The sequence below is a fragment of the Pelodiscus sinensis genome, chromosome 7, assembly GCF_049634645.1.
Source record: "Pelodiscus sinensis isolate JC-2024 chromosome 7, ASM4963464v1, whole genome shotgun sequence".
In the NCBI taxonomy this organism is placed as follows: domain Eukaryota; kingdom Metazoa; phylum Chordata; order Testudines; family Trionychidae; genus Pelodiscus; species Pelodiscus sinensis.
This window is the reverse complement of record NC_134717.1, coordinates 60,849,414-60,870,952: the sequence shown is the minus strand read 5'-3', so window position 1 is coordinate 60,870,952 and position 21,539 is coordinate 60,849,414. Positions and strand designations below refer to the sequence as shown.

The 21,539-nt window shown below is 46.8% G+C and overlaps 1 protein-coding gene across 1 annotated transcript in view; it reads left to right on the top strand.

Moving 5' to 3' along the window:
- The window catches only part of ABCA12 (ATP binding cassette subfamily A member 12), a 129,251-nt gene extending 109,370 nt beyond the window's left edge, over positions 1 to 19,881 (top strand). The window contains exons 47-54 of the mRNA XM_075933955.1: positions 3,119 to 3,228; positions 4,556 to 4,700; positions 6,042 to 6,176; positions 11,290 to 11,393; positions 12,186 to 12,278; positions 13,285 to 13,390; positions 14,942 to 15,079; positions 19,199 to 19,881. Of these exons, the coding sequence (XP_075790070.1) occupies positions 3,119 to 3,228; positions 4,556 to 4,700; positions 6,042 to 6,176; positions 11,290 to 11,393; positions 12,186 to 12,278; positions 13,285 to 13,390; positions 14,942 to 15,079; positions 19,199 to 19,318 (951 nt within the window). The 3' untranslated portion in view covers positions 19,319 to 19,881. The remainder of the gene's footprint in view (positions 1 to 3,118; positions 3,229 to 4,555; positions 4,701 to 6,041; positions 6,177 to 11,289; positions 11,394 to 12,185; positions 12,279 to 13,284; positions 13,391 to 14,941; positions 15,080 to 19,198) is intronic.
- The last annotated feature ends 1,658 nt before the right edge of the window (positions 19,882 to 21,539 follow it).

Here is a 21,539-nt window from a genome sequence, read left to right as displayed (position 1 = left end):
GAGGCCAGAGACACCATTTCTACCCCCTGGCTAATACCACTCCATGGACCCAACCTCCATGACTTTATCTAACTTCTCTTTTAACTCTGTTCTAGTTCTAGCCTTCACAGCCTCCTGTGGCAAGGAGTTCCACAGGTTAACTATGTGCTTTGTGAAGAAGAACTTTCTTTTATTAGTTTGAAACCTGCTACCCATTCATTTCATTTGGTGTCCTCTAGTCCTTCTATTATGGGAATTAATGAAGAACTTTTCTTTATGCACCCTCTCCACACCACTCATGTTTTTATAAACCTCTATCATATCCCCCCTCAGTCTCCTCTTTTCTAAGTTGAAAAGTCCCAGTCTCTTTAGCCTCTTGTCATATGGGACCTGTTCCAAACCCCTGATCATTTTAGTTGCCCTTTTTTCCAAGGCCAAAACATCTTTTCTAGGGTGAGGAGATCACATCTGTACACAGTACTGAAGATGTGGCGTACCATAGTTTGATACTTCCCCTCCTCCTTCTTCCCCTGGCTTCCCCCTTCCAGCTCCCTCCTCCCAGGTTTCCCCTTCCCCTCTCCCACCTTCTCTCTTCCCCTCTCCCACCTCCTTTTCCAAGTCTCCCCAGAGGTTAATCCCCCCTGCCCAGTTTTGTTCAATAAAGAGAGTTTCTATTTTTGAACACACATGTCCTTTATTTTGTACATTAGGAAGGGGGGCTAGGGAGGGGTAAGTGGAAGGAGGTGAGGGAGGAATGGGGCACGAGCCCCCGATGGGGAGGACTGGGGTGGCTCTGTGGGCTCCTCGGGATGGAAGCTCTTCTGCAGCCCCCCGATTGATCCCCACCGGATGGCAGCCTGTGGCAAGTGCAGCCAGGCTGATGGCCGAGTGCTTTGATGTGCCGAGTGCGGGCACTCAGGGCACTCCAAGCCAGGACTGCTTTGCTGTCCCTCATCGAGGTAGACAAGCGAGCGGGGAACCCTGAGAACTGTCTGTCCGGGGTGGGGGTTGGGCCCCTTTAAGTACAGCCCTCGGCTAGCCTGAGACAGCAGCTCCACTCTCTAAGTCCTAATCTGATGCCCTGCCGGCACCACTTCTGGCCATCCTTAACCTCAGTTCAGGGTCCACTCAGTGTGGACGTGCTAATTCGAATTAGCAAAATGCTAATTCGAACTAGTTTTTAGGTCTAGATGCACTAGTTCGAATTAGCTTAGTTCAAATTAACTAATTCGAATTAAGTTAGTTCGAATTAGCGCTGTAGTGTAGACATACCCTGATTGATTCGTGACATTCTTTTGTAGCAGAATGGCTTCTTTTAATTCCATGATTGAGTGACCAGGCAGGTTAAAATGTTCTGCCTACTCTGTCCACACATCTATATAAGTGACACCATCACAGGACCTAACCACATAAGCCGCAATATCAGTGGCTCATACAACTGCACGTCCACTTCATATATGCCATGAAGTGCCTGCAATGTCCCTCTGCCATGTGTATTGGCCAAAGGATAAATGGACACAAATCAGACAACAGATATGGTTACTCACATAAACCTGGAGGGTAACATTTAACTTGCCTGATCATTCAATTGTGGATTTAAAAGTAGCCATTCTTCTACAAAAGAATTTCACCAGCCAATATAGAGAGACTACGCAGAACTGGAATTCATCTACAACTTTGATACTGGTACCCTGGGCTTGTTGGCACATTACAAAGTCAATTTCTTCTGTCTTTAACATCCACATTTTCACATTAAACTCTATGAATGGGAAACTTCAAGCCCACTTAATTAGCCTCATTATCCACAGGTCCTACAATTGACAGATACTTCTTTGGCTGTTACATATATATATCTCGGTGTCTGTTTTTTCCGCTCCAACTCATCTTATAAAGTGAGTTTTACCCACAAAAGTTCATGGCGATTCTATATATTTTTGTTAGTTTCTAAGGTGCCACAGGACTACTCATCGTGATAATCTAGAGGGAGGACCTGTCTTTTTACCGCGTGTTTTATAAAGTGTTTAGCACACTATGGTGTTGATCATTCATTGGTGCCTCTAAGTGCTAGGATTGTACAGTAAATAATGGCAATTCTTTATTTGTCATTGTTAAACTAACCTCTATAGGACACCTGGAAGATCAAGTTTGTCAGGACTTTTGTACTTCGGTGACGAGAAAATTAGAGCCAGTTCAGTTAGGATACACCAGAGTATATTGTCCCCGGCAGGGCGGTAAGACTGAGTATAAACTCAGCATTGTTGGTCTGTCTTGAATTTACAATTACCATTGGAAATGTCGCTTTGACTATTCAGAGAGCAGTGGGCTTGGAAAGGGGGATGGCCAGGTGGCAAGGCAGTGGGGTCCAATGGCTAGTACACAGGACTAGGAGATCTGGATTCTGTTCCTGCCACCGGCTTGATCTTGGGCCAGGCAAGATTTTTCAGAATTGCTTCAATGCCAGTTTGATACCAACAACCAGATTTTAGGAAGGGCTTTGCACGCTGGGTAAATAGGAGCTGATGGCTTATGGAAATCTAGCCTCAGATCTCAGGCGGGGGGGGGGGGGGGAGGAGGAAATTTTTAAAGGCATACACAGAAGATAGTCCCCAAATCCCTAGGAAAGTCAGTGGGAATTAGACTTCAAACGGCCATTTGTGTATTTGACTCTTTCTCCCTCTGTACCTTTGCTTCCTCCCCTGTCCGCCGGTGTGTGGGTACAGTGACTGTCTTGCCGTGAGTCTGTCTACACTGCTGCAGGGAGTATGATTGAAGCAGACCTCTCTCCAGGTAGCTTTCATCTAGTCCGTGAAGCAGCAGGAGCCTGCATTTATAGAATAAGATGATCCCGGGATATGAACGTGCATCTCGAAATAAAAGGAATGATCGTATTACAGACCCATCCATTCTTTCCTGCTATATTAACCAGAGGACTCTAATGCATGCGGCAAGATACCGCCCAATAAACAACCTCCCTTCGGCTATTGCTATGCACTTTGCCTGCCTTTGCCTTTTCCATAATTCATGTGTGCTCAGGGGCCAGAGGAGAAGTCACACGTTGCATGGAGCACTTGCCTCAGAGCAATCCGTTAGCCCTGAATGCAGCATGCCTAAATGCCTCCCTTTCTGTCTCACAACCCAGTGCTTCGGGCTGCTTGGTGTGAACGGCGCTGGAAAGACGACCATCTTTAAAATGCTCACGGGAGACATTGGGGCTACCAGCGGAAGACTGCGCGTCCGGGATCAAACTGGGTACGGAGGGTGAGCTACATGGGAGGGATGTAGCCACAAGTCTGGTCGTGGACCCCAGCTGGGTCAGCAAAGCAAATTACCAAGAGTTAAACTTAAAAAGAGAGCGCGTGTGCATGCACAGAAAGCAGATAATTCCACCTTTGAAAAATATTATAATTACATCCTCAAGGTATTGAGTTTCATTTCACTGGCAAAGTTTAGTGCTGGGTACAAACTCATAAAAATGACCACACTGGGTCAGACCAAAGGTCCATCTAGCTCAGTGTCCTGTCTGCCGACAGTGGCCAATACCAGATGCCCCAGAGGGAGGGAACACAACAGGTAATCCTCATGCGATCCCTCCCCTGTCACCCATTTCCAGAGAAACAGATGCTAGGGACACTATTCCTACCCTTCCTTGCTAATAGCCATTGATGGACCTAACCTCAATGAATCTATCTAGCTCTTTTTTGAACCCTGTTAAAGTCTTAGTCTTCACCACATCCTCTGGCAAGGAGTTCCACAAGTTGACTGTGCACTGAGTGAAGAAAAACTTCCTTTTGTTTGTTTTAAACCTGCTGCCTATTCATTTCATTTGGTGACCCCTAGTTCTTATATTATGTGAGTATGCTAATAACTTTCCCTTATTTGCTTTTTCCACACCAGTCATGATTTTATAGACCTCTATCACATCCCGCCCTGATGTCAGTGGAGTTTCTCCTGGGTTTATTTCTCTTGTGTGATCAGAATCTCACTGTCAGATTGACACTAGACGTGCTGCCTGGGTGTAGCGTGTCCACTGAAGACATGCTATGCTGTTGGCGGGCCATTATTAGTCCTCTGTGAGAGGTAAAGCTTTGTTACCAGGAAAGCATCTTCCACCGATGGTGCGGATGGTACGTAGGTCGCTGTAACTTCTGTTGCTCGGGGGAGGGGTGTCTTTTTCACACACACACACCCCTGAGCAGCACAAGTTAGATAGGTTTCAGAGGTCGTGTAGACCTGAGTCATTAAGAACCTGAGTCTATCCACCATCCTCTGGTTCCATTTAAACCAGTGGGTCTGATAATGGAGCAAAGAGCTACTGAACATGAGTCTGGCCACTGGAAACTGGTCCATCAAAATCACTGGACAAACAGAGTGAGGTACTACTCAGTGTGAGTAACTGGGCCATAGACACATGCTCCTTCCTTCTAGGAACTGAGACAGGCTTACGTATCATGAGCTAAGAGCATCCCTCCTTCAGCTAGGCCAACATTTCCCCCTTTCACTCCTGTTTCAAAGAGCCCAGAGCAGATTTTGTTCTGTCGTGTTTATGAAATGACCCTTTCCTCCTTTCCTGATCCAGGTCCCTGAGTGACATTGATGACACCCACTGGTCACTGTTTGGCTACTGCCCTCAAGAAGATGCCTTGGATGACTTGCTGACGGTGGAAGAGCACATGTACTTCTACGCTCGGCTACACGGCATCCCAGAGAAACAGATTAAAGGAGTGAGTAGACCTGTATGACCAAAGAGTTCCATTCAAGCCCAGTCGAGTCAGTGAGTCCTTCCATTAAAGTTCGTTGTCTTGATTTAGACCATTTTGTGTCATAATAAACAATGAGGAAGGTGACAATAAGGGATTTCCAACCTGGGATTCCCTGCCTTTCTGGGGTGGGCAGTAAGTAGAACAGGGCACCACTTCCTGCAGCTCCCACTGGCCTGAAAGAGTGATTTGCAGCCAATGGGAGCTGCAAGAGGCCATACTGGAGGACACGCAGGTAGGTGAAGCATCTGGCCAGCCACTGGGAGTTAATCCTGGCAAACCGTGTCTCGCCTGTGGGCTGCTTATTGCCTATCCCAGGCCTAGATGAATGTGGGATGGTCCCAGGACTTGATTGTTTTTGTAACATGGAGTCATAGAGAGGCTGAGGGATTTGGCTTAATTAATCTACAGAAGAGAAAAGTGAGGGGGGATTTGATAGTATCCTTTAACTGCTTGAAGCGGGGGGTTTCAAAGAGGATGGAGAGAGGCTCTTCTCAATAGTGACAGACGACAGAACAAGGAAAACTAAGTTGCAGGGCTAGGTTGGATATTAGGAAAAACTATTTTCCTAGGAGGGTGGTGAAGCACTGGAATGGGTTCCCTAGGGAGGGGGTGGAATCTCTACAGGTTTTCAAGTCCCGGCTTGACAAAGCCTTGGTTGGGATGATTGAGTTGGGGTTGGTTCTGCTTTGGTCAAGGGCTGGACTTAATAACTCCTGAGGTCTCTTCCAGCCCTAGGGTTCTCTGATTCTATTGTATGGAACGACTACAAATAAGGAAGGGGCTGATACCGCAAACATCAGATACTAGGCATGATATACATGCCTGGAGCCATCCTGTTAAAACTATCCCCATGGACATCCGTGCAAATACTCCCGTTGACTTTGGTGGCAGATGTTTACTAAGCGAACGGGTGAAGCTGGAATTTGTAAAACGGGGCTCGTAAAGGCTGTGTCCTTAATGGATCTCTCCCCAGGGGTCTTTGTGACATTGTTAAACTCCTGTGTATTTCAAGAGAGTCCCCACACTTCAAAGACTCCTTTGGAGCAACACCTTACCTGGCAGCAACATGCTATTTCAAAGGACATTCAATGATAGTATCTGAACTGCTGGGAACCAAAGGTTACAGTCCTACCTGATGTAAATCGGCGTAGCTCTGTGGAAGACATTGCAGCTACACTGATTTGCACCCGTTGAGGAGCTGGGTGCTGATTCATTGGCAAAGACATGCTTGTTCCAGCTATTCTCTGGTTGCTCTAATTCTCAGTGCAAATCAAATGTTTGTATTATTCATTGTACCCACAGATCGCACTTCAGCTTCTTCATAGACTTAATCTGATGCCATACAAAGACAGAGTCACCTCCATGTGCAGCTATGGCACTAATAGGAAGTTATCGACCGCACTGGCCCTCGTCGGGAACCCGTCGATTCTACTGCTGGTAAGAAATCAGAAGTTTTGTGATGTAAAGATTTGTAGCTTTTAAGGCCAGCAGGGACCACTATATCATCTCCTCTGACCACCTGCCTGCAGCCTGGGATAAGAGTAGGGTGCAAATTGCACCAGTCGGGTTTTTTACTCTGCAGTGAGGTCAGAAATTTCACAGAGTTGAAGGCTGGTGAGGCGCAAGCAGAAACCGTGGACTTCAGGGAGCACAGACAAATCTCATTGAAAGAACAGAAACATCCGCGTGCGTAAGGGAAGTACAGCAAAGTGCTTTCCTGCATTGTACATACTCACAACCTTCTGGAGGCCATTAGAAGTGCCGATGGAAAGAAACGTAAGTGGAAGTCATCCTAAGGCAGTGGTGACGGTTTTCGCTGTCACGCTGTCATTCCGATGAGCCCAGCGAAAGGATGGATTTACACCTTACTACACCAGTCCTTCTTCCCCTGAACAATCAAGCATGTCCCATTACCGTCGTTAGGTGGTTTTCTGGCTTTCATGCTACAGTTGCCCAGGAAACCGGAATTGGTGTTCTGATTGTTGTTAGGTTTTTTTGCATCAATACATTTCCCAGGGTTTCCGATATGTTAATGAGGTTGACCTCATGGTTTCACATACTTAAGAATCCCCTAGAAGTTTATTAGTATTCAATTAATGTGTTCTTTGCTGTGCAATTGTGTATTCAAAAGCACACGTTGCTAAATCTTATAACCCTAGGTCCCTTATTTATGCTAAGTCTTATGCTTCTTATGCTAACAAATGTATCACAGCTAGACCTCAATTTATTGCTTAATATTAATACTTGTACGTTCCCTTACTTGCCTTTTGGTTATGTTGGCGTCACTCATAGCTACTAAAAGCAATTTTATTGTCTGCCTGTCTGTCTGTCCATCTATTCTCACAGCCTTTGTAGGATCAGATCAGAGGTCACAGGTCAACTCGTGTAACACACGCTATAGGATTTCACCCCCATACAGAGCCCAATACATTGTGTCTGACTAAAGCATTTCTTCTGGAAAGGTGTTGAGTCTTCATTTGAAGGCTCCAAGACATGGAAAATCCATCACTTCCCTTGGTAATTTGTTCCAATGGCTAATCAGGCTCACAGAAAAAATGGTGCCTTCTTTCTAATTTGAATATATCTGGTTTTTCCCTTCCAGCCCTTGGTTCTCGTGAGGCCTTTCTCAGCGAGATTAATGAGCACCTTAATTCCCACTATACTCTCCTCAGAAGGGTACTTATACGTTGTAATCTAGTGACCTCTCAGTCTTCTTTTTGTTAAGCTACACAGATGGAACTTTTTAAGTCTCTCACACTAAGGTGTTCATTTTTGTAAATTATTTTGTGGCCCTTTGCTGCACCTTCTCCAATTTTCCCAGTAGCCTTTTTCAAATGTGGATGCTCGAACTGTAGGAAGTATTCTAGAGAAATCCAGAGACACTGCCTGAGGGCTTCTTCACAGATGTTTTATTGTGTCTGCCTATTACTCATAAAGGGAAAGGAACAGAAAATACCATCACATGTTCCATACGTATTGTCTCTCTACAACTTCCATATCAGATGCAAGATGAGACCACGCCCTCCATGATACAGCAAGAAGGAGCAAAAGGAGCAGATAGCCTATATCAGTGGCCCCACGCCACTATGGGGTGAAAACCAGAACCAGTGTCCCTCTAAGATATGATCTAGAAAGTGTAGCTCTCTTGCCACATACAGGCAATATTCGACTGTTTTATCTAACATAACTTAATGTTTTCTTCTTACACGATAGTGGAGGTTTGTTCTGAAGTAGCCTCATGTTCTCTTTGAGCAGCCTGTGGCAGTAGGTTTGGCATTGATGTAGGAGTCCCAGGAGCTCCTGGGTTACACACACGTTTTAGTCACTCTGGGAAAGGTGGGCACATGCAGCATCCCATACGTACACATCCAAAATCACAGCTCAGGTTTCTCAGTCTTGTTCCTCAACTTGAAGCTCTCCAAAGCCTGGTCTCTACTAGAACCTTAGTACAAAATAACACACACACCCCGGTCGATTTTGTAAGCGATGTGTCTGCACTACCAAGCTCGTTATTCCAGAATAAGGGGGCGCAGAATTCGAACTCTGTACTCCTGTTTTTCATGAGGAGTGATGGTAATTTAGTTGGGGTTGGTCCTGCCTTGGGCGGGGGGCTGCACTTGACCTCCTGAGGTCTCTTCCAGCTCTATGATCCTATGAATTCTGAACTTGTACATCCGAAATAACGTTAGTGGGCATGCTCCGGTGCTGCTGTTTTGAACTAATTGGCCCCTCCCACAGCTCCCCACAGTGCTTCTTGGGGCTCTGAGTCTGAGGTAATGCTTCCACATTAACAGAGCCTGCCTCAGACTACATTCAATTCTTCCTTGCAGTGAGGACACGGAAGTTCGACTTTGTAAAATCAGGTGCCCAGAAGTTGAACTTAGTAAATTTGAAATAAACTCCTGGTGTAGATGTGGCCCAAGGGACAACCCCAGCACTCCAAGTTTGATTGCCACAGCATCCGTAAGCGGCCAGTGTTTAAATGAACCCCACACAGCTTAAGGAGCTGGTTTTTCTCTGGCCCTTCTGCTGCCGCTATTGGCCTCGTATTCTGCTGTCCTCAACAAACCTCACCTTGCCCTTCAGGATTCAATCACGGCAAATAGCCTCTGTCTTTTCTACCTCATGGTTGTTAAGGCAACCAGCCTGATTCCCGGGCTTCAAGGAGGTTTACAGGATCTGTTGAAAAAGGCTTTCTTTCTCGACAGATCCCCCTCTAGATGGCCGCTTTTTGCCGACAAAGTGTTGAGTCGGCAAAACGCAGTGGCCATTTTTATGCAAATTAAGCACGCGATATTTAAATCCCTGCCTCATTTGCAATGTTGACCTGCCTAATCTGCATCCCTCTGCCGACAGAGGGATGCAGTCGAGACATACCCAGAGAGTTGAAGATGACACAAAACTCCTCAAAATAGTTAAGTCCTAGGCAGACTATGAAGAGCTACAAGAGGAACTCACTAAATGGGGTGACTAGGCAACAAAATGGTGGATGAAACTCAATGTTGACAAATGCAGAGCATTGTGTATTGAGAAGACATAATCCCAGCTATACATATAAAATGTTGGGGTCTAAATTAGCTGTCACCACTCGAGAGAAATGTGGAGAGTTCTCTGAAAACATCCACGCCGTGTGCCGCGGCAGTCAAAAAAGCCAACCGGATGTTAGGGATCACTAAGTAAGGGCTAGAAAATAAGAGCCAGCAGCAGAGCGGGGGTTGAGTTCCCCCAGGAAAAGTCAGGTGCTCGCACCGGTGATACCACATGCAACATGCATTGTTTAAAAGACAGAAACGAACCCTCCAACGTCCCAGACCGCCCTGGGACCAGGGGTTTTAAATTCTGCACTCCTGAGCAATCCCTATGCCAGACACTGGGCCAGATGCACACAGCTTTGATGTACAGAAGAGCCACCCCTCCTTTTGCATAATTCCTTTGCTTTTCTGTCTGCGCCTACAAGCGCCACAGAAGCGGAGACAAGGAGATTGTCTGAGCGCAAGCTGCTTTCCGAAGAACAAAGCTGTTTTCTTTCTGCTTCGTCGAGCACATTGTTCCCCCCATGATAACAATTCCATGATGGGCAGCTGGCTGAGAACTTTGTTGATGATGAATGAGGTGGGGCGCCACGTATCGTAACTCCTCTGTGGCGTATTGTCCATGGGATTCTGAAGCTCGACAGCTTGTTTTGCCCGTAAATGAGGCAGATATTACTCAGAAGGCGGGTCGGTCTGGAGACAAAGGGCTGTTCTGTTATTAGTCCATGTGTGGCTCAGAGCTACAATGGATTAAGAAGCTTTCATTTAGGGAAGTGTGAAATAGATATTGTGGCAAGTCTGGGCTAAGTCCCCTGGGTCCTGCACTTCCTGGTAGGGTCTTTGCATGCGCCTCAGAGACTCGCGGTGTCCCTACCACTGCCGAGACTCCAAGAGCTTTTTTCATCATTGGCCAGTCCAGGGTTTTGGAGGTCAGTCCCTCCGATAGTCCAAGGGTCCCCCTTTTCCTTTCTGGCAGCTCACCAGCCAAGAGGAGGGGTGGGGGAAACCTGGTCCCACCCACCTGCTCCGGGTTCTGGGCCAGGGCCCTATGGGGTAGCCCCGAGTGCGGCTGTGAGGCTTGGTCCTTGCCCCACTGAATAGCGGCCCCTCCCTGGGTCACTTCCCCAACCACTCCCTGGGTACTGACTCCCTGGTGTCTTGGAACAGGCCCGGTTAGCTGCTGCCTTCTGGGTTTGTCTTCTGCTCCGTCTCTCTCCTCCTCTCTTCTGGTCCGTCCCTTTTCTTCTTTCCCTGCCATGCCCGAGGGAAGGTTTTTATAGGGTGCCCATAAGCCTTAACTGGCGGCAGGTGTTCTAATCAGCCTTCCTCCAGGCTGTCTGCAGATGGGCTTCAGGTGTCCTAAGGGCAGGGCCGCCTCCTCAGGGAACATAAACCCAGATACCCAACTCCCCCGTATCTACCTTTCACTTGGCTTCTGCAGCCCCCTGCTCTCGGGCTGCTACGGTATCTACACGGAGGGATGTTTATCTGTGGAACCTCAGAGTCAGCCCTTGGAAAGCTAAGGCTGAAGCTTGCAAATGATTTGATTTAAAATTAATGGGCACCAGGCTTCCGATTCCTCTAGAGAGCCTGAGTGGTTGTATATGAGTTTAATGTTCCGCTACAGCCCTGAGCAGTGAAGAGGGCACTGGGCTGGGATTCAGGAGACACGGGCTCTGACGCCGACCTGCTGTGTGAATTTGGAGAAGTCATGTCCCTGCTGTAAGCTTCTCTGGCTGTCTTGTCTGTTTGGCTCGTAAGCTCTTCGTGGAAGAGACTTTCTCTTAATATCTGTTTTATACAACGCCCAGCACAAGGGGGTTCCACCTTAGGCACTATCATCATACAAATAAATAATACTGATAACACAGACAGAAACTCCATATAAGAGCTAAGTAGTTGTATTAGTATTTGTAGCGTCTTTAATGATGATTCTAAACAGAGCTGATACAGAGAGGAATAGAAATTACATTTTATTTACTCTTTAAACTTACAATCTTTTTTTTTTTTTTTTATAGGATGAACCAAGCTCTGGAATGGATCCTAATGCTAAACGACACCTTTGGAAAATCATCACCGAGGAAGTACAGAACCAATGTTCAGTAATCCTCACTTCTCACAGGTAGAATGTACTGTCTGCCTTTGTGTTGTTATGCTCAAACTAAAGGCTTGTCTCCACTTACCAGGAGCTCAGTCCTGCAGCGATCACTCTCCCGGGGCTCAATTTAGCAGGTCTAGTAAGGACCCGTTAAATCAATCACTGATGGCGCCCCGTTGATTCCGTCACTGCACCAAGTTATGGGGAGTAAGGGAATTTAATGGGAGACTTTCTCCTGTCAAGTCCCCACAGTTGGGTTGCCGTGGAAATTCGATCTAAGTTACATCCACTCCAGTCACGTGGCTGCTATTGCATATCTTGGGTTGACTCTCTCCCCGAGTGTAAACCTGGCCTAACACTGCACACTGGAACACTCTAGAACTCACAGGCACCAGAATGTAAACCCTTTCAGAATCCCAACCCCGACTCACCGCCGCAGCCAACTTCTCTGGATCTGGAGGGTGCTGCATAAGGCCATCTGTGGTAACATCCACATGGAATGAGAAAATCCAGGAAAATCCTCCAGAAAGGGCCAAACACCTCCTGGACATGTGTGATAGCTCTCCATGGACTGGGTCCTTGGCCCAGACCCTCAAAAGCATGTAGGCACTTAACTCCCTTACATATCTTTGAGGAACGGGGCCTTTTCAGTAGTAGTGCAAGAAGAGCCAGCTAAAGATTGGGTCAGGTGATTAAGATGAATCATTCCCGGTCAACTGCCTGACAAACTCATGGGAAACCGTCCAATCTCTGGCCAGTAGAGGTTCTTGCACTGCCATTCGATGGCCCTACAGAATTTCTCTGCTTGCTTTTCAGCATGGAAGAATGTGAAGCTCTCTGTACCAGGCTGGCGATTATGGTGAATGGGCGTTTCCAGTGCCTTGGCTCTTTGCAGCATATTAAGAGCAGGTCAGTAAAATGTATCTTCCACACATCCCCTCTACCACAGTGAGCACCACATGCCCTGTGATGGTAAATCAGTGGAGCTCCATGGAAGGCAACTGAGACACGCTGAGGACCTAGCTGTGTGTACTCAAGGTGCAGTGATCAACCCATGGGCATCACTGAAAGCTTTTTGTCTTTTGTTTCAGAGAACTGGTGATAGATAAAGGGTGCTAGCTGGAAAACAGGAGTTCTGTTTGGGGTCCTTCTGTTTGGGTGTCCATTCCAGCAGGACTAAAGCCAAGATTTTCCTCATTTCTGAGAGACTCGTCCCCCACTAGCCCACACTCAGCATACTCACTTGTGGTCAACTTCAAGGGCCTGTTCCACACCAGGTCAATCAGGGAATTGAAACAGAGTCACCCATGTCCCATGTGACTGCTCCAGCCGCGTGGCTTTTCTGGGGTTGGTTGGGATCTCACAGTCCCACCAACCTGGGACCTGAGTGCTTCCTACAAATCAGCACTTGCCAATGGAAAAAAAAATAAGAAATTCTTAGCCAGCTCTCTCAGTGCATTTTCTACCCCGGGAAGCTTTTGTTCGGTGTTTGAGAGGCATGTTCCTCTACGTAGATGACTCAATAACTGTGTCAACTTTAATACAGAACGTAAAGACATACAATAGTGATGAACCATGACGTTCATCAATTATCACTCAGACTAGACTGCTGATCCAGATTTCTCCATAGTATGGCCTCACTCCATAGTTTCTCCATAGTATGGCCTCACTCCATAGTTTCTCCATAGCATGGCCTCTCTCCATAGTTTCTCCATAGCATGGCCTCTCTCCATAGTTTCTCCATAGCATGGCCTCTCTCCATAGTTTCTCCAAAGTATGACCTCAGTCCATTCTCAGTCATTGTTCTCACCGGAGTTATACTGGGCCTGGATTTGTTTCACGAGTGCTTCTAGCAAACGCTCTCGTGTTTTGTTCTGAATCTGCTGTGGAACAAGCGTTGTGATTTTCCATCTAGGTTTGGAAGAGGCTTCACGGTGAAGATGCACCTGATGAGCAGTGCGGTCAGCACGGAGGCTCTGACGGAGTTAATGCAGTCACACTTTCCAAACACATGCCTGAAGGTGAGCAGGAGAGGTCAGACCCGCTGCCGGAGGAACGGAGAGCAGAATCCCGTCCTCTGGCTTCAGCAAGAGCTGGTTACATTCTCAAAGCACAAGGGAACGGCACACCCAGATCCCTCTTTCAAAGCAGGAGCCAGGCTCTGATTTACAAAACTGCCCAAGGGAGTTGGGCACCGAGGTCCAATTAATCTTAATAGCACTAGAGTAGCCAGATTTCCTAGGTGGCTTTAAAAACACAGCCAAATGGTGACAGTGAGCATGCAAGATAGTCCAATCCGGCACCCTCCTGCTCACTTGAGTAGTCCCATTGACATCAGTGCTACAGAAAGCTGTAGTTGTCTAGCTCCATTTGTTTTCAGAGGGAGCTGGGATTCTTGAGTACCTCTGGCAATAGAACTGTGTTAGCATCGAGGTGGAGTAACACCGTGCTGAATGAGGACAAGCCAATCTGCTAGCTTAACCCCAACTTTCAAAGTCATCCATCCAACTACCAATGGGAAATCATAGACTCCTAGGGCTGGAAGAGACCTCTGGAGTCATCGAATCCAGCCCCCTGCCCAAAGCAGGATCCATCCCAATTAATTCATCCCAGCCAGGGCTTTGTCAAGCCGGGACTTAAAAATGTCTAGGGATGGAGATTCCACCCCCTCCTAGGGAGCCCATCCCAGTGCTTCCCCACTGGAAACACCACATGTTCCCTAAAGATCCTAGGCTGTAGTCTTCTCCGAGAGCCTAAGGTAATAGACATTTCAGTTGGGAGTCCAGAAAACACCTGACATTTGTTGCACTGCACTATTTCCCAGGCAAGAAATGTTTTCTGCGGGATTCCCACTCTTCAGAGGGGCTAGCCAGCATTACAGAACAGACCAGCCAGCGCAGTGGTGGGTGATCTGAGGCCCGGCCCATTGGGGTCCTGTGTGTGGTGCACGAGACGTTTTGTGACAGCGGCCCACGCGCAGGGTTGCCAGATTCTGCTGGTTTCCATCCTCATTGGGGTTTTTGTCCCTGCCAGTGTTACTAAAGTGACACGCACGTCAAGCCAGGATATGGGAAGTGAAGCACATGCCCTATCTTCCTAAAGCCTGTTCCTCAGTGCTTGTGTACTTACCCCCACAGAGCACCGCAAACCTAAAGCAACTCACGGGAAACACACTCGGCAATCCTTGCCTGAGGAGTTTTCTCACCGGAGTCAGTCAGAAAGGGAGAAGATGCATCCGGCCCTTTAAAAAACAACCAGGAGTCCTGTGGCCCTTAGAGGCTAACAAAACTATGGAGGAGCATGAGCTTTTGTGGACCTCAGCTAATGAGTAATGACGTGGGTTTTGCCCACGAAAGCTCATGTTCCTCTATATTGTTTAGTCTCTAAGGTGCCACAGGATTCCTCGTTGTTTTTAAGGTTACAGACTAACCCGACGACCCCTCAGAGACTTTTCATCCTCCCCCTTAGTTCAATTTCCCCTTCCTTTTTATACTGCACCTCAGCCGTAGGACCAGCCGGGACCTATTTACCTTGTACACCTTGACGTTGTTCCTCTGCGCTTGTTCCGACAGGACCGGCATCTCAACACGGTGGAATACCACGTGCCAGTCTCAGCAGGAGGAGTAGCAAACATATTCGATCTTCTGGAAACCAACAAAATGGCCTTCAAAATCAGGCACTTCTCAGTGAGTCAAACCACTCTAGAGGAGGTAAGAAATTCAGTGTCTGCTCCGGACAGGAACCGATTACCAGACACATTGGAGCACCCGTTGAAAGGGGTTCCAAGCTGTTCTCCTTTTGGGTGCACACACAAGCACAGCTGTGTGGTACAAATAGTTGTTGGTCTGTGGTCATGCTGCTGCTGGCCTGGTGATTTCAGTGGGGCTGCGTGGGGGTCAATGTAGGCAGCCATTTCAACCCACAGTTTTCAGAGACGAAGGTTGGTCGTGTGGCGAAGGGTTGTCAGGCGGGAGCTGTGACGTTGAGTTCCTGTGAGACCTTCCTGAAGTTATTCACTCTCTGGGTGTGTCTAGATTACAGGGTTTTTTCGAGAAAAACTTCCCCTGTGTCTAGACTGCTGCTGCGTTCTTTTGAAAGTAAATCGAAAGAACATGGCAGGTTTTTCAACCGCGGAAAACCTCATTTTATGAGGAATAACGCCTTTTTTTGAAAGTGCTCTTTCGAAAAAAGGTGCTATGTAACGCAAACTGTCCTTTTTCGAAAGAGAGCATCCAGACTGCCTGGGCGCGCTCTTTCGAAAAAGCAGCTTGCTTCTTCGGAAGTACTGGTTGTAGTCTAGACACTCTTTTTTGAAAGAGGCTTTTTCGAAAGTATCTTGCAAGAGGCTTGCAGTCTAGACGTAGTCTCTATGCCTCACTCCCTAGCTGTAAAACGGGACGATTGTTAAGGGCCCAAAAGCAAGCTATTCCAATGTGTCGGAAAGATAGAAAATATGGCAAAAGACCACCTTGGCTTAACCACGAGATCTTGCATGATCTAAAATAAAAAAGGAGTCATATAAAAAATGGAAAGTAGGACAAATTACAAAGGATGAATATGGGCAAACAGCACAGGAATGCAGCAGCAAGATTAGAAAGGCAAAGGCACAAAATGAGCTCAAACTAGCTACGGGAATAAAGGGAAACAATAAGACTTTTTATAAATACATTAGAAGCAAGAGGAGGACCAAGGAGAGGGTAGGCCCACTGGTCAGTGAGGAGGGAGAAACAGTTACAGGAAACTTGGAAATGGCAGAGATGCTCAATGACTTCTTTGTTTCGATCTTCACCGAGAAGTCTGTAGGTATGCCTAATATAGTGAATGCTAGTGGGAAGGGGGTAGTTTTAGAAAGTAAAATAAAAAAAGAACAAGTTAAAAATCACCTAGAAAAGTTAGATGCCTGCAAGTCACCAGGGCCTGATGAAATGCATCCTAGAATACTCAAGGAGCTGATAGAGGAGGTATCTGAGCCTCTAGCTGCCATCTTTGGAAAATCATGGGAGACAGGAGAGATTCCAGAGGACTGGAAAAGGGCAAATATAGTGCCCATCTATACAAAGGGAAACTACAAACCAGTTAGTTTAACTTCTGTGCCAGGAAAGATAATGGAGCAAGTAATTAAGGAAATCATCTGTAAACACTTGGGCTGCGTCTAGACTGGCATGATTTTGCGCAAAAGCAGGCACTTTTGCGCAAAATCTTGCCGCCTGCCTACACTGGCAGCAAGTATTCGCGCAAGAACACTGCCGTTGTAATGTACAAAATCAGTGGTTCTTGCGCAAATACTCTGACGCTCCTGCTCAGGGATAATCCCTCTTGCGCAAGTATTCTTGCGCAAGAGGGCCAGTGTAGACAGCAACGTTAATTTCTTGCGCAAGAAAGCCCAGTGGCCATCAGAGCTTTCTTGCGCAAGAGAGCGTCTACACTGGCACGGATGCTTTTGCGCAAAAGCAAATCTTTTGTGCAAAGGCACATGCCAGTATAGATGCTCACTTGCACAAATACTTTTAACAAAAAAACTTTTCTGTTAAAAGTATTTGTGCAAAATCATGCCAGTCTCGACGCAGCCTTGGAAAGTGGCAAGGTGATAGGGAACAGCCAGCATGGATTTGTAAAGAACAAATCGTGTCAAACCAATCTGATAGCTTTCTTTGATAGGATAACGAGTCTTGTGAATAAGGGAGAAATGGTAGATGTGGTATACGTAGACTTTAGTAAAGCATTTGATACGGTCTCACATGATATTCTTATCAATAAACTAGGTAAATACAACTTAGATGGGGCTACTTTAAGGTGGGTGCATAACTGGCTGGATAACCATACTCAGAGAGTAGTTATTAATGGTTCACAATCCTGCTGGAAAGGTACAACTAGTGGAGTTCAGCAGGGGTTTGTTTTGGGACCGGCTCTGTTCAATATCTTCATCAACTATTTAGATATTGGTATAGAAAGTACGCTTATTAAGTTTGCAGATGATACCAAGCTGGGAGGGGTTGCGACTAATCTGGAGGATAGGGTCATAATTCAAAATGACCTGGATAAATTGGAGAAATGGTCTGAGGTAAATAGGATGAAGTTTAATAAAGACAAATGCAAAGTGCTCCACTTAGGAAGGAACAATCCATTTCACACATACAGAATGGGAAGCGATTGTCTGGGAAGGAGTACAGCAGAAAAGGATCTAGGGGTCATAGTGGACCACAAGCTGAATATGAGTCAGCAGTGTGATGCTGTTGCAAAGAAAGCAAACATGATTCTGGGATGCATTAACAGGTGTGTTGTGAGCAAGACACGAGAAGTCATTCTTCCACTCTATTCTGCGCTGGTTAGGCCTCAGTTGGAGTATTGTGTCCAGTTCTGGGCACCGCATTTCAAGAAAGATGTGGAGAAATCGGAGAGGGTCCAGAGAAGAGCCACAAGAATGTTTAACAGTCTAGAGAACATGACCTATGAGGGAAGGCTGAAGGAATTAGGTTTGTTTAGTTTAGAAAAGAGAAGATTGAGGGGGGACATGATAGCAGTTTTCAGATATCTAAAAGGGCGTCATAAGGAGGAGGGAGAAAACTTGTTCATTTTGGCCTCTGAGAATAGAACAAGAAGCAATGGGCTTAAACTGCAGCAAGGGAGGTTGAGGTTGGACATTAGGAAAAAGTTCCTAACTGTCAGGGTGGTCAAACACTGGAATAAATTGCCCAGGGAGGTTGTGGAATCCCCATCTCTGGAGATATTGAAGAGCAGGTTAGATAAATGTCTATCAGGGATGGTCTAGACAGTATTTGGTCCTACCATGAGGGCAGGGGACTGGACTCGATGACCTCTCGAGATCCCTTCCAGTCCTAGTATTCTATGATTCTATGATTCCATGATGACATTCCTTTCTCTCGGCTTTTGCGTCTCTATTTCGATTGCCAGCTCTCTACGGCCTCTCTGTTTTTTAGCATGAATGAGCTCTTCATCTGAGGTAGGTTGCCACAGCTCCGTGGACTTCCGTGAAGCTATACGAGGCTCCAATCTGAGTTGAGCTTCTAGATTCTGTTCTAATTCTCATTGTATTTATTATTATTGGTAACATGCCGCCCTAGTTAGGTTTCCTCCATTTCTACTGCACAGTTTTTTGCACCGATATAAAAATATCATAGGAAGAACCCAAGTTTAAGGGCCACCTTACGTTATGCCTGGTAGGACCATTTCAATTGGCAGGGAATAGCTGGAGCTCTAGGCTCTGCAACCATGCCCCAAAGGGACCCCCCACACAAGGACTAAACGTGGGTGCAGTGGAGCTATCTCGTTTTTTTTGCCGCCTGGGGACGTTCCTGCAACAAGGAAATCCTCAATTGCTCTTATAGGGAAGCTGCGCAGCCCCTTTATAGCACCAAAGTAGTGCCAAGTGATTGCAACTGGGAGCATAACTATTACTCTGAAATCCTGCCTGCTTTTCCGATAGTGAAGTGTGTGTGTTGATGTGAATAATAGGGGTGTGTGGATGAAAATGTAGGCGTATGTGTGTGTACACACAAATATGTGCAGGATTGTGTGTGTACACACAAACATATAGGTAGTTATGCAGGTAGATATCCATGTGTGGTGTGTATATATAAAATACACATTCAAGGTGGGCTTTTCAAAGCAACCCAAGATATACAAATACCCCACTCGCATTTGTCAACTAGCTCTCTTAGACTTCTTTTGGAAATCGCCTCTCACACACAAAATTCCTCCCTGCCTCCTTCCCAGGGCTGTGATCCGTAGGGGGGAAAATGGCATTTTTGTCCATTTTAACTTTTTGTTTTGTTTTATCACATAGCAAATATTTTCCTTTCAACTTTCAGGTTTTCATCAACTTTGCCAAAGACGAAAGCGGTGCTGACAACGCAGAGGCAAGTACAGATGTAGGCTCAGACGGCTCCAATGCAAGTTGCCAAGATAGTCACATAAATGCCATCTGTTAAAGGGATATTGTGGTGTTTTAAAAAATGACATTTTTCTAAACAATTTGTTTGTATTTATTTTGTTATTAACAACCTGGTAAACATGTAAAACTGGCATTGGATTCCATATCAAGATTGGTCTTGCCCCTGTCTTTCCGTTCTTGCTCTAGGTTTATTTTATATCGCTATTGCGAATTTGGTGACATCTCTTGATACTTGCTGTTCAGATATTCTGGGAGCTTATGGCCATTGGCTGTCACCAAGAACAGTGAGTGATAGAGCAGAACAGCTGCTATGGACTCAGGGACATAAGAGAGAAGGATGGGCCAGTGGTTTGGATGTTAGCTGGACGCTCAGGAAACCCGGGTTCCATTTCCTGCTTTGCCACAGACTTCCTGTGCGCCCTTGGGCATGCCACTTGACATGTCAGCAAATGGGGGTTAACAATATTTCTCTGCCTCCCTGAGGTGGTGTGAGCCTAGCTACAGTAAAGATTGTGATTCTCCAGCAAGGGGGGCCGTCTTAGATAAAGCTTTTCTCTGTGTGTGGTTTATGTGAGTAATAATACAGTTATTTAAAATTCATGCTGCCTGTTGTTTCTGTTTGTTTGTGTAGTTTGCCCCAACTCTAGTACAAACCTCCCAGTCCTAAGCAATTTCCCCCCATCCAGTATTCCATACCTCCCTGAAGCCAATAGCCTCACCCCCAGGAAGCATTTGTGTGTCCAGCTTTTAATTTAATCCCCACCTTCCTGCCACCAGCGAGGACAAATTAACCCGGCCTCTCCCAGAACAACCACTCACCCCTCCCTGCTAAACTCCAGCTTTATCCTTCCCCGCAGAGGCCCAGCCTGCCAGGCTGCATTTCCCAATGGCGGTCATAGAATCACAGGGCAGGAACAGACCTCAGGCGATCAGTGAGTCCGGCCCCCTGCCCAAAGCAGGACCAACCCCAATTAAAACAACCCAGCCAGGGCTTTGTCAAGCCGGGACTTAAAAACCTCTAGGAATAGAGATTCCACCCCCTTTCTAGGGAACCCATCCCAGTGCTTCACCAGCCTCCTAGTGAAATAGTTTTTCCTACTATCCAACCTAGATCTCCCCCACTGTAACTTGAGCCCATTGCTCCTTGTTCTGCCATCTGTCACTACTGAGAACAGCCTCTCTCCATCCTCTTTGGAACCTCCCTTCAGGAAGTTGCAGGCTGCTCTCAAATCCCCCCTCACTCTTCTCTTCTGCAGACTAAACAGACCCAACTCCCTCAGTCTCTCCTCATAGGTCATGCGCTCCAGCCCCCTAATCATTTTGGTCACCCTCCTCTGGACCCTCTCCAATGCGTTGACCACCCCAGACAGCCTGGGGTCTAAGGCACTCATCTGACACGGGCACTCATCCCTCTAAATCCCAGCTCTTTCCTTAGCACGCCTGCTCCGCACCCCATCATTACAGGTGGGTTTTCCAAAAAACCCCTCTGCCATTGAGACACTTCAATAAAGTCAGTTAGCAGTTCTGGGGGCGACACTGATGGCCAAATGCTCCAAAGAGTCCAACGTCCGGCCTGCACCTGAGATGTGCCTCTGAATGGAAATTCAGCTCTTCAGAAAAGCTGGCTCCGGTTATGTCCTTTGGCTTGTCGCTGAGGGAGAAGGAGCTGTCTGCGTACCACAGCTCATCAGCTCTCCGAGTGCTCGCTTTTGACCTCCGCGCTGTCTCACCAACGGTCCTTTCAGCCTTTATAATGCCAGCCAGTTTTTCCAGGGAGTACAGAAAACCAGCCTCATTAAGTCCCCGTTGGATGGGGCTTGTCCATGCTAATTGGAACGACAGGGTCCTCCACTGGGTTTCATGTACGAATGCTCTTAAAAATCAGTCGAAAGTGGAAAACCGTTTGACGCGACGCGGTGGCTAAAATAGTCTGGGGCCAGGGAGTCAAGTAGGAATTTTATAATTAGTTATGTGAAGTGAGACTGAGTCAAATCAATTTCCTAATTGGCAACGAGACGTTAGACAGACGGACTCAAATCTCTGTCCCTTCTCCGTTCAATTACACACGTCAAGGGGCCGTTTATTTTGTGACACAGGCTTGGACGTCGCAGACAAAGCTTCTGCTTTTAGCAGAGACATTGGATTCCGTGACTGGGCCTCCTCCCTGGATTCAAATGTCAGGCCTTGATTGGAGTGAGGCTGACTTCAGCAATGGGAACGTACCACCACAGGGGTGAAAAAATGGTACCTGGGTGGTG